General features: G+C 35.6%; 1 protein-coding gene across 2 annotated transcripts; it reads left to right on the forward strand.

Moving 5' to 3' along the window:
* The first annotated feature begins 8,029 nt into the window (after window positions 1-8,029).
* On the forward strand, window positions 8,030-9,806 carry LOC146902127 (Duplicated homeodomain-like superfamily protein). 2 transcript variants are annotated; one of them, XR_015021567.1, is made up of 3 exons: window positions 8,030-8,542; window positions 8,822-9,411; window positions 9,487-9,806. XR_015021567.1 is itself a non-coding variant. In XM_085732904.1 (2 exons), the coding sequence occupies exons 1-2, from the start codon at window positions 8,106-8,108 to the stop codon at window positions 9,294-9,296; spliced, it is 912 nt and encodes a 303-aa protein (XP_085589030.1). In that variant the 5' UTR covers window positions 8,030-8,105; the 3' UTR covers window positions 9,297-9,806. The 2 variants fall into 2 exon arrangements, 1 of the variants encoding a protein (XP_085589030.1); XM_085732904.1 differs by having other exon boundaries at window positions 8,822-9,806.
* The last annotated feature ends 1,963 nt before the right edge of the window (window positions 9,807-11,769 follow it).

An 11,769-nucleotide genomic window follows, 5' to 3' on the forward strand; every position in this document is an offset into this window, starting at 1 on the left:
CAACAGTGGTCTATTCATTAGCATGGTCGAGATTCCATTCGATATGGAAAAGAAATTCTACTGGCCCTACTATTTATGAACTTATTCAGAAATTATGTATCCAAAGTTTTTAACCATTCTTATACAATTTCTTGAGATAATAGAGTAAAAAGCTTTATTTATAGAACCATCCGGGTGTCTAAGTCTATCCTTTTTAGGTTTATGCCCTTATGAAGTTATTGATTATGGATTCAGGTATACTTTAAACTGTTGAATCCTTACTATTTTTGCATGTCATAAATTCTAAGTTATGATTTGTTTTTGATAAATTATATGTTTTGTATGTAATTATTAAATTAATTCCAACAAAATACACAAAAAAGTGATTAAAAAACTATGACTTTTGCTTCAAAATCTAGCAAATTAAATACTAATAACAGAACATAATACATTAGGTAAAAAGTTATTAAATTTTGATTTATTATAGAGATCACCAATGTTCATGTGTGAACGTGTGAACCAACAAGGTACGGCGCTTAAATGATAGATATTCGAGTCTTTTAAACGTGTGTTTGGATGGAGGGTTTTGGAGGGGAAGGAAGGGAAGTGTTTACATTTCATTTTTAAATTACGGACATTGTTGGAACAAAATGTGTTTAACAATGAACCTTAAAGAGTTTTGATGATAACAAGGTATTAAAAATTGTAAATTGGACTAGCTAATATTTGTTCAAGTGTACAGGACCATAATTATAAAGTTACATCATCATTGGTTCTGAATGAGCAAATAAAGAGCAAAAGAAAATGAAGCTTAGATGATTCTGAAGGCAAAGCGCTCCTGAAGTCAAGCTGCTCCTGAAGAAATAGCGCTCCTGAAGTAAGCTGCTCCTGAAGAATAGTGCTTCTGAAGACAAGAGGTCCAGAAGCCACATCATCAGAAGCTGCGTCATCAGAAGCTGCAGAAGTCATATCATCAGAAGCTGCATCATCAGAAGCTGCCTCATCAGAAGCTATTTCACCAGAAGCTGAATCTCAACTGGATTTGCAAAAGATTCAAGAATTGAAGAATTATCAATGCAAAAGCTGTCTATTGGATTCGAAAACACAAACAAAGGATTAGTGGAATTTTGCAACGGTCATTTCAAAGGTGTTTGAAGGCGTGTGCTTGCAATTTGGACGAAAGCGTTGACATTGTACTTTGTACGAATTGTACAACCACGTTCTCCACTACTCTGTTTTGTGTCCACGCTTCAAGACAAGAAAACAGCTCCAGAATACGGTCTCGCCTGCATATATGTTCCTTTGGATAAGGAATGGATTTCAAATTGGTTCTTCATAGGACAACAACCAAATCAGGCAAAAGATCATTGGTGAAAGATCAAGCTTCAATAACGACTCTTTGGTGTGCTGGCAATTTCACAACGTCTCTTTCACACCTCTATATAAAGGAGTGAAGACCTAGAGATTTGGTAATGCAAGAACGCTGAACGAAAGACTCACAAGATTTTCACAAGTACCAAACCTCTGCTGAAATTGTTCTGCATTCACTTAGAATTTCTGTGTCTCAAAGTCATATCTTAGAAATTCTTAAGTCCATTGAGTCTGTATCTGATTTGTATTGTGAGCACCTCTGATTGTATATCAAGTGTTCAACCTTAAACAATTTTCTGTGTAATTTTGTTTAGTTAGGAAGTCTCTTGCAGTTGTGCTTGAGCAGGAAGTCTCTTGATTGTGTTCTTGAGCAAAGGAAGTCTCTTGCTTGTGTGCTTGAGCATTGGAAGTCTCTTGCTTGTGTGCTTGAGCATTTGTAATCAGATATTACTCATAGTGAAATCTCCTTGGAAGTGCAAGGGGGACTGGACTACTTCCGGATTGTGGAAGGAACCAGTATAATTGCTTTGTGTCGTTCTTCTTCTCTCTCTCTGTTTTATTCCGCTGCATTTAGATTCTAATTATCACTTCAGAAGCTGTCTCACCTAGCTTCTGATCAGTGTGTTCAGTTTTTAGGAGAAACGAAGAATTTTTCAAAACACAATTCAACCCCTCTTCTTGTGTTTTTCTCACCTTCAATTGGTATCTAGAGCCTTGGTCTGTTGTGTAACACTTAACCGTGCAACAGTCAAAGATCTGAGAAAAACATGTCTACTCCTCCTCCTACTGGTCCTAGTGATACTAGCTATAAACATGTCTCACATGATTATAGTGATAGTAAGAAAACCAGTGTTGGAAAAGTTCCAAAGTTCAATGGAGATGCTGAAGAGTTCTCTTGGTGGAAGACCAACTTTTACAGTTACATCATGAGCCTAGATGAAGAATTATGGGATATTCTGGAAGATGGTGTTGGTGATTTAGTCCTTGATGAAGAAGGAGCTGCTGTGGATAGAAAGAAACATACTCCAGAACTGAGGAAACTTTACAAGAAGCATCATATTATCAGAGGAGCTCTTGTCACTGCCATACCCAAAGCAGAATACATGAAGATGAGTGACAAATCCACTGCTAAAGCTATGTTTGCTTCTCTCTGTTCAAATTATGAAGGGAGCAAGAAGGTCAAAGAAGCAAAGGCTCTCCTGCTTGTACATCAGTATGAGTTATTCAAGATGAAGGATGATGAAACTATTGAGGAAATGTACTCAAGGTTTCAAACCTTAGTTTCTGGGCTACAGATTCTAAAGAAGAGCTATGTTGCTTATGATCATTTAAGCAAGATACTCAAAAGCTTACCTGCCAGATGGAGACCAAAAGTGACTGCCATTGAGGAAGCTAAAGATTTAAACACTTTAAGTGTCGAAGATCTTGTTAGTTCTCTCAAAGTTCATGAGTTAAGTCTTAATGAACATGAGTCTACTAAGAAGAGTAAATCAATAGCTCTTCCATCCAAAGGCAAGTCATCAAAAGCTCTCAAAGTGGTTGAATCTGAAGAGGAAGAACAGTCAAGTTCAGATTCTGAACCAGATGCTGCTGAAATGGCCATGCTCTCAAACAGACTTCAATATCTGGCCAAGAAGAACAGAAAGTTTCTCTCCAGAAGGGGTAACTCCAGAAGCTCAAAGAAAGAAGATCAGAAGGGATGCTTCAACTGTAAGAAGCCTGGACACTTCATTGCTGAATGCCCTGATCTTCAAAGAGAAAAGTCAAAGGACAAGTCAAAGAGGTCTACATTCAAACCAAGCAAACTCAAGAAGCAGATTAAGCAGAGTTTAATGGCAACCTGGGATGATTTGGGTAGTGAATCTGGATCTGATAAAGAGGAAGCTGATGAAGATGCAAAGGTAGCTGTTGGGTTGGTAGCAACAGCAACTTCAGAAGCTGGATCAGATTCAGACTCAGAAGATGAAAACGAGGTATATTCCAAAATTCCCAGAGATGAACTTGTTGAGTCACTTAAAGAACTTCTTACACATTTTGAAGTAAGAACCAATGAGTTGAAGGATTTAAAAGAAAAATATGCTGATTTGGTACAACAGCAAAAATCAACTCTATTGGATCTGAAAGCTTCTGAACAAGGACTTAGGGGCTTTGACTTCATGTGTAAAACATATGAAGATCAGCTCAGGTTCTTATGTCAGAAGCTACAAGAAAAGTGTAATGAAAAACCTTTAAGTAACCATGAAATTGCTCTTGAAGATTTTATTATATCTGGCATTGACAGAAGCAGAGTGGCTTCTATGATTTATAGCATTTACAAGAACAACGGCAGAGGAATTGGTTTTCCAGAAGTGAAACTTGAGAAAACCAATCTAAAATCTTGTTGTGAATGCATCAAGGAAGGTCTGAAAACAATCTTTGTACCAGAAGGGGCTGAGTTGGAAACTGTTGTTCAATCAGAACCTGAAGCTTCTAGTCCTAAGGCTAAGATTACTTCAACGCCAAAGAACTCTAAGTCAAAGGCTATGATCAAATCTGATTCCAAGACTTCAAAGGTCAGGATCCTGAAAAGATCAGAACCTATTCCTCAGAGTCTGGTGAAACCAAAATCTGGGGTTCTGAAGTCTAAGTTTCAGAAGAAGATAGTTACTGCTTCTGAAGTACCAAAACCTAAGGTGATGGTTAATCAGAAGCAACCCAACTCACAGCACAAGGTACAAGAAGTGAAGAGTAAAGCCTTAAGTACTAACCTTCCAGGACCCATAGAACAATGGGTACCTAAATCTAAAAATGACAATGATGCAGGTATGTCTAAGAGCAGTGCCAAAGCAAAGATCATGGTACCTAGACAGCGGTTGCTCAAGACACATGACAGGAGACAAGTCCATGTTCCTCAGCCTAACAATGAAAGAGGGAGGAAATGTGAAATTTGGAGGCAACCAGTCAGGCAAGATCATAGGTACAGGAACTATTGGTAATTCCTCTACCTCAATTAATAATGTATGGTTGGTAGATGGTCTTGAACATAACCTTTTGAGCATTAGTCAATTTTGTGATAATGGTTATGATGTGCTTTTTGAAAAACCCAACTGTACAGTAATCAACAAGGAAGACAAATCCATTGTGTTCAAGGGAAAGAGAGTTGACAATGTCTATAAAATCAATTTTTCTGAACTGGCTGATCAGAAGGTGGTTTGCCTACTATCAGTGAATGATAAGAAATGGATGTGGCACAGAAGGTTGGGACATGCTAACTGGAGGTTAATCTCTAAGCTTAGTAAGTTACAACTTGTGAAAGGGCTACCAGACATTGACTATCATCCAGATGCACTCTGTGGTGCATGTCAGAGAGGGAAAATTGTGAAATCATCTTTTAAAACCAAAGACATTGTTTCAACCTCAAGACCTTTAGAATTACTCCATATTGATTTATTTGGACCAGTGAGTACTGCATCCTTATATGGAAGTAGATATGGATTAGTCATTGTTGATGATTACAGCAGATGGACTTGGGTGAAATTCATAAAGAGTAAAGATGTTGCGTGTGATGTATTCAGTAGCTTCTGCACTCAAATTCAATCTGAAAAAGAATCAAAAATTTTGAAAGTCAGAAGTGATCATGGTGGAGAATTTGAAAATGAGCCATTTGAAGCTTTTTGTGAAAAACATGGAATTTTCCATGAGTTCTCTTCTCCTAGAACACCACAACAAAATGGGGTTGTAGAGAGAAAGAATAGAACTTTACAAGAAATGGCCAGAACCATGATTCATGAAAACAATTTACCAAAACATTTTTGGGCAGAAGCAGTGAATACAGCATGCTATGTTCAAAACAGGATCTATATTAGACCTATTATGGAGAAAACAGCATATGAACTCTTTAAAGGAAGAAAACCCAATATCTCTTACTTTCATCAATTTGGATGTACATGTTACATTCTGAACAACAAGCTCTACCTAAAGAAATTTGATGCCAAGGCCCAAAGAGGAATCTTTTTAGGTTACTCTGAAAGGTCAAAGGCATACAGAGTGTATAATTCAGAAACACTTTGTGTTGAAGAATCTATGCACGTTAAATTTGATGACAAGGAGCTTGAAGATAAAACTTCAAAGCAAGGTGAAAGTTTTGCAGAGATACAGGTTCCTGAAGCTACTCCAGAACCTGATCAGATAGCTGAGTCTGAAGATAGTCCAGAAGCTGAACCCACATCAGAAGCACAAGATGAAGCTGCTTCTGATGAAGCACAAGATGGCTCACATCAAGCAGATCCTCCCAGAAACACATTCAAACACAAGTCTTCACATCCTGAGGAGCTAATCATTGGAAACAAAGATAGTCCAAGAAGAACAAGATCACATTTCAGACAAGAGGAGTCAATGATTGGACTAATCTCAATGATTGAACCTACAACAGTTGATGAAGCACTTTCAGATGATGGATGGATCCTAGCTATGCAAGAAGAGTTGAATCAATTTCAAAGAAATGATGTGTGGGATCTGGTACCCAAACCTCAGCACAAGAACATTATTGGAACAAAATGGGTATTCAGAAACAAGCTGAATGAGCAAGGTGAAGTAACAAGAAACAGGTTGATATCAAGTGCCAAACCTCTGCTGAAGTTGTTCTGCATTCACTTAGAATTTCTGTGTCTCAAAGTCATATCTTAGAAATTCTTAAGTCCATTGAGTCTGTATCTGATTTGTATTGTGAGCACCTCTGATTGTATATCAAGTGTTCAACCTTAAACAATTTTCTGTGTAATTTTGTTTAGTTAGGAAGTCTCTTGCAGTTGTGCTTGAGCAGGAAGTCTCTTGATTGTGTTCTTGAGCAAAGGAAGTCTCTTGCTTGTGTGCTTGAGCATTGGAAGTCTCTTGCTTGTGTGCTTGAGCATTTGTAATCAGATATTACTCATAGTGAAATCTCCTTGGAAGTGCAAGGGGGACTGGACTACTTCCGGATTGTGGAAGGAACCAGTATAATTGCTTTGTGTCGTTCTTCTTCTCTCTCTCTGTTTTATTCCGCTGCATTTAGATTCTAATTATCACTTCAGAAGCTGTCTCACCTAGCTTCTGATCAGTGTGTTCAGTTTTTAGGAGAAACGAAGAATTTTTCAAAACACAATTCAACCCCCCTTCTTGTGTTTTTCTCACCTTCAGACATTACATATGAAATGTTTTTTAAAAAGTTAAAGTAATAACATGATAAACGATCATATAATAATTCAATTACACTTAATTTAATTTAGAAAATCATGTTATATAAACCGTGATTTAGAAAAGAAAAGTAAACTCTCCCCTCCCTTTCCCTCTTATACCCTCAATCCAAACACATCCTAACTATTTGACTTAGGGTTCGATTTATAACTGGTTTGTATGAAAAACATATGTTTGAATAGATCTCTTGAACAAGTTTGGATCTCATCCAAAAAGATAGCTCAAAGTACGAAGATAGAGAGCATATTTATACACTAAAGAGTCTGAGAATCTAAGCAATGTGAGACTAACAACATCAAAACTAACTTTATTTTTTTTAAAAAAATATATCTGCAGCTGTGTGCAGGGAGACATTGCTTGATTAAAAAATATGCATGAGGAAAATGTTGGATACAAATTGTACATAGTCATAGTACTTTCAATGCCATAGATATTGGTTGTTGGCTCATGGAATGCCATAGATATTGGTTGTTGGATCATGGTCTAATCATGATTCATGTCGTCCTTATATCACCTCTTGATTGAATAGAAAAAACATATACCCCGTTTTAAAAGTGTTTTTAGCATTTTAATTTTGTTTCAAAACAATGAGTGCTCTAGAATTTCAATGTAACTTACCTTTGTTTTATAATTATACATTTGATATAATTAAGATGATTTATTTTTGTTAAATTATTTGTTGTGGAGTATTTATATATAGACTATACTCTTTGCATTTAAAAAAAATGAGAATTCGTAAAATAATTCATGAAAAATATAAGGATATATTTTGGTATAAATGTATGTTAATATTGAAATGACTTTTTTAATATATGTGCAAAATTCTTAAACTATCAAAGATATATATATATTAATATATGTGCAAAATTCTTAAACTATCAAATATATATATATATATATATATATATATATATATATATTTTATAGAAGATATGAAATATCCCATCATCTTATTTAGCATTAACTACTAATCTTTGTAGGAAATTATTGGGCAAACAAAGTAGATTCTCCCCTCTCAACTAGATTTTCGTCCATACACATAAGCCGGAGATGGAACATCTAACTACTCATTTAAGATGTTCGAGCTATTTACCACCCCGACGAACCACATATTTGTAAACTTTAAAAAATACGAATAAATGGATTATATTTTGAAATTCTAGTACATCTAATCAAAATATCCCTCCAAAAAGAGACCTATGATTTCTCATTAATCTCGACGGTTTTTCTTTACGACAATAATCATGGTTAAGAAAGCAAAATACCGACAATTTTGTCGGTGTAACTGAGGGTGAAACAAAAATATTACATGAACCAACATGACAAATAACAACACTTCCCTTAAATTTCATTGTGTGGTCCTCTCAAAATTTATTCTTCCCCTTATCCTGCGCACCCTCTATACTACCATGTCATGTAGAGACAAATTCCACTCACAAAAAGACTTACATTACACACACACTCACCCATCTTCAATTAATTTCACCATTCTCATTCTCTAAACTTTGAACCATAATTCCAAAGAAATCCAACCAAGGGCCAACATGTCATCAAGTGGAGCCATTTGGAGCTATGAAGAAGAAAAAGCATTTGAGAATGCTATAGCCATGCATTGGATTGAAAAAGAAGATTCAAAAGAACAATGGGAAAAGATTGCTTCATCTGTCCCCAACAAAAGTATGGAACAAGTGAAACAACATTACCAAGTGTTGGTAGATGATGTTAGTGCAATTGAGGAAGGTCATGTATCATTGCCAAATTATGCTAATGAATTATATACTATTAATTCTTCAAACAAAGATTCTTCTAAGGCCACCACAAGTTCAGATAAAAGATCAAGTTGTAATTTTGGAAGTGGGTTTTCTGGTTTAGGACATGACTCTACCCACCATAGTAGTGGTAAAGGTGGATTGTCAAGGTCATCATCATCATCAGAACAAGAAAGGAGAAAAGGAATTCCATGGACAGAAGAAGAGCATAGGTGCTTTATAATTACATTTACACTTCTTGAATTGAACCCTTCATATAATTGTTCATCGATCTCTCGTCTATCTATCTATCTATCTATTAATCTATATGTCTGTCTGTCTGTCTATTTGTTTGTCTGTCACTTTGTCTTTCCGTGTGCACAAATATATTTCATTAGCTATATGAGCTAGATGTACAAAATTTCAACAAGGATTCATTTCAATTCAAGGTAATTAATTAACATGGTTAATTAAGTAACAAGTTTTTTAATTTGTTTCTTTTTTTTTTTCAGGTTATTTTTACTTGGTTTAGACAAATTTGGAAAAGGAGATTGGAGAAGTATATCAAGGAACTTTGTGATATCTAGGACACCAACACAAGTAGCAAGTCATGCACAAAAGTATTTCATAAGGTTGAATTCAATGAATAGAGATAGAAGAAGGTCTAGTATCCATGATATTACTAGTGTTAACAATGGAGATGTAGCTAGTAATCATCAAGCACCAATAACAGGTCAACATGGTAACACAATCCCTTCAAATACAATGGGTTTAGGACAATCAATGAAGCATAGAGTTCAGCCTCATCATCGTCCTGGTGGTTTAGGAATGTATGGAGCACCAGTTGGACATCCTGTTGTTGCTCCTCCTGCTCATATGGCATCTGCAGTTGGGACACCTGTTATGCTTCCCCATCATCCTCATCATCATCCACCTTATGTTGTACCTCTTGCTTACCCTATGGCACCTCCAACAATGCACCAATGACAACTCTTTTTTTTTTTTTTTTTTTTTTTTGTCGAAAATAAAGTTTAGGAGAGTTGGATTTTGGAGGCTCATCAGGGTCGGGGAAAGTCTCAAGACTCAGAGTGTAGTGACAGAGGTACTTACATATTTAACACCGATGAGATTCTCACATTGGCTGCGGAATTCAAAGTTAGATTCTTGTGGGATTTAGGCTGAATTCTTACCAACTGAACCAACCAATGTTGGCTCAACTCCTCTTTCTTTTATTTGTTGTTAGTTTTTATGAGGATTTAAAGAAAAATCCTCTTTTATGTGGAAAGTTAAGTCGCAACTTTGCTATGCTAAATTTGCTCTAGTTAATTTACTCAAAAAGAATTTGAGGAATTCAATAATAGTACTAAAACTAAGTATACACTATGTTTTAGTTGATTTAGTAGATTTCCTTATTAGGTGGTGGGTCTTGGTGTATATGTACATAGATATGATTATATTAAATTCGAAGGAAAGTAATGAACTTCTCTTTGTTGCCAAGATTATGATCATGTCATGTCTCCTAGAGATGCTAATAAATAGTTCTTTTTGTAGCATTGAAATACACATACTTGGTGTTTTGGACACTCCACTCCCCAAACCATTCAAGTTTTTGGGATGAGTTAGACTAATTTTGGATATATGTTCAAGTCCTATGATACTGATTTGCAAAATCATTCAAAATTCTCATGACAAGTATAGATGAGCAAACATAGCAAACTAACTATAGCCAATCCAGACAGTACTTATATATAACTACCGTAATTGAACTAACCAACAATATAACTGACTATAACCATATACTCCAATACTCCCATTGTAAGATTAACTTTTTAGGCTTAAATGCAATTTTAGTCCCCCAAGTTTTTAAATTGTGCAATTTTGGTCCCCTTAATATTTTTTGAGCAATTTTAGTCCCCCATGTTTACCCCCTTTTTGATTTTAAAGTCCCTACACCCATATGTGGTTTGATTTGTTTTAAGTCTATGATGGTACGATAGACCTTTCACACCTGATCACTTTTTCCCTTTTCATCTCTTCTATTCTCATCTCAACAAGTACCATGGCTCTGATGCTTCTCATTACCACCAAACACAAACCAAGATTGTCCAATTCAATGCAATTAAGAATTTGATTTAGAAAAATCAAATTATTTCTCATCTCTTCCTCTCTATGTTTTCTCTTTCTCCGTGTTGTCTCCCCATTCACTACACTTGCGGCAAACTATGGGGGGAGTTTGGATATCAAAGTATGTGTGAGTTTGGTGGTGAGGAAGAGAGGGTATATGGGAGTTTGGATGAGGTTATGGTGGGTGATGGTGACAGGTTAAACCGTTGCGGGAAAGTATTTTTGAAGGAAGACAGTGAAGGGGATGGAATGTGTGATGACGATGGTTGTGTTGGGTGGTGGAAGGTTGTTGTGGTGGTGGGGATGGGAGTTGTTGATTTTTGGTTGATGAATACGGCGGGGCTGTTGTCGGAAACAAAGAGGGTTCAAGGAAGTCTACTGGGGAGGTAGAATGGAAGAGAACGGATGAAAAGGGGAAATTGATCAAGTGTGAAAGGTTTATGTTACTATCATAGACTTCAAAGAAATCCAACCACATATGGGTGTGGGGACTTTAAAATCAAAAAGGGGGTAAACATGGGGGACTAAAATTGCTCAAAATAAACTAGGGGGACCAAAATTGCACAATTTGAAAACATGGGGGACTAAAATTGCATTTAAGCCAACTTTTTATTATTCCATTCATTTTCTCTCCTTTGTAACTTTTCGTACGACAAAAAAGTTCGTGCGGAGAAGCACTACTATGCTAAAAAAGTTAGACAAACAGAAATTTAATTAATCATTTTCTAAGGAGATTATACAATGTAAAAAGGGAAAATATTTTGAAAATAAATAAATAAATTATACGACCAACCCAAATACATGCAAATTATTCAACAACAAAAAAAACCCAAATACATGCAAAAACTTGAAAAAGGAAAGAGTCGAGGGCTAGAAAATAAAGGGGTTTTATTGTAAATTAGACATACAATCCATAATTTAAATCCTTTGCACTTGTCAAATTCTCTTCCAAATGCATATAATATATAAAGAAAAATGAAATAAATTGCTCAGAAACTTTTTTATGACTGTATATGATCAGTGTAAACACAAGTTAATAATGAATTGAGTGCCTTGCAAAAGGGGTCTAGTGGTTGTTGTTGAGTGCCTTTATGAAAGTTGTGTAAAAATAACTTGCTATTTTCCATAAACATCACTAAATTTAAAGCCTGTATCTAAAAGTTATGATACGTGTCCTGTTATTTATAGGAAATCAAGACTTAAAACTATTATTGAAAAAGGCATCATTAGATACGTCAGTAACATGAAAAATCTTAACATGATTAGTAGAATCTATCACTATGTATTTATAAAGGCTGTTTTTTCCAAAATCGGCATTTAACATAATGATTTAAAT

Source organism: Medicago sativa, chromosome 8, assembly GCF_051527215.1.
Source record: "Medicago sativa cultivar Bolivia chromosome 8, Bolivia_mono, whole genome shotgun sequence".
Classification (NCBI taxonomy): Eukaryota; Viridiplantae; Streptophyta; class Magnoliopsida; order Fabales; family Fabaceae; genus Medicago; species Medicago sativa.

What these genes read in the sequence shown, in the direction of transcription:
- LOC146902127 (XM_085732904.1), top strand. Translation starts at nt 8,106, where the DNA reads ATGTCATCAAGTGGAGCCATTTGGAGCTATGAAGAAGAAAAAGCATTT. An exon ending in TGGACAGAAGAAGAGCATAG is followed by an intron (nt 8,543 to 8,821) that starts GTGCTTTATAAT and finishes TTTTTTTTTCAG; the next exon opens with GTTATTTTTACTTGGTTTAG.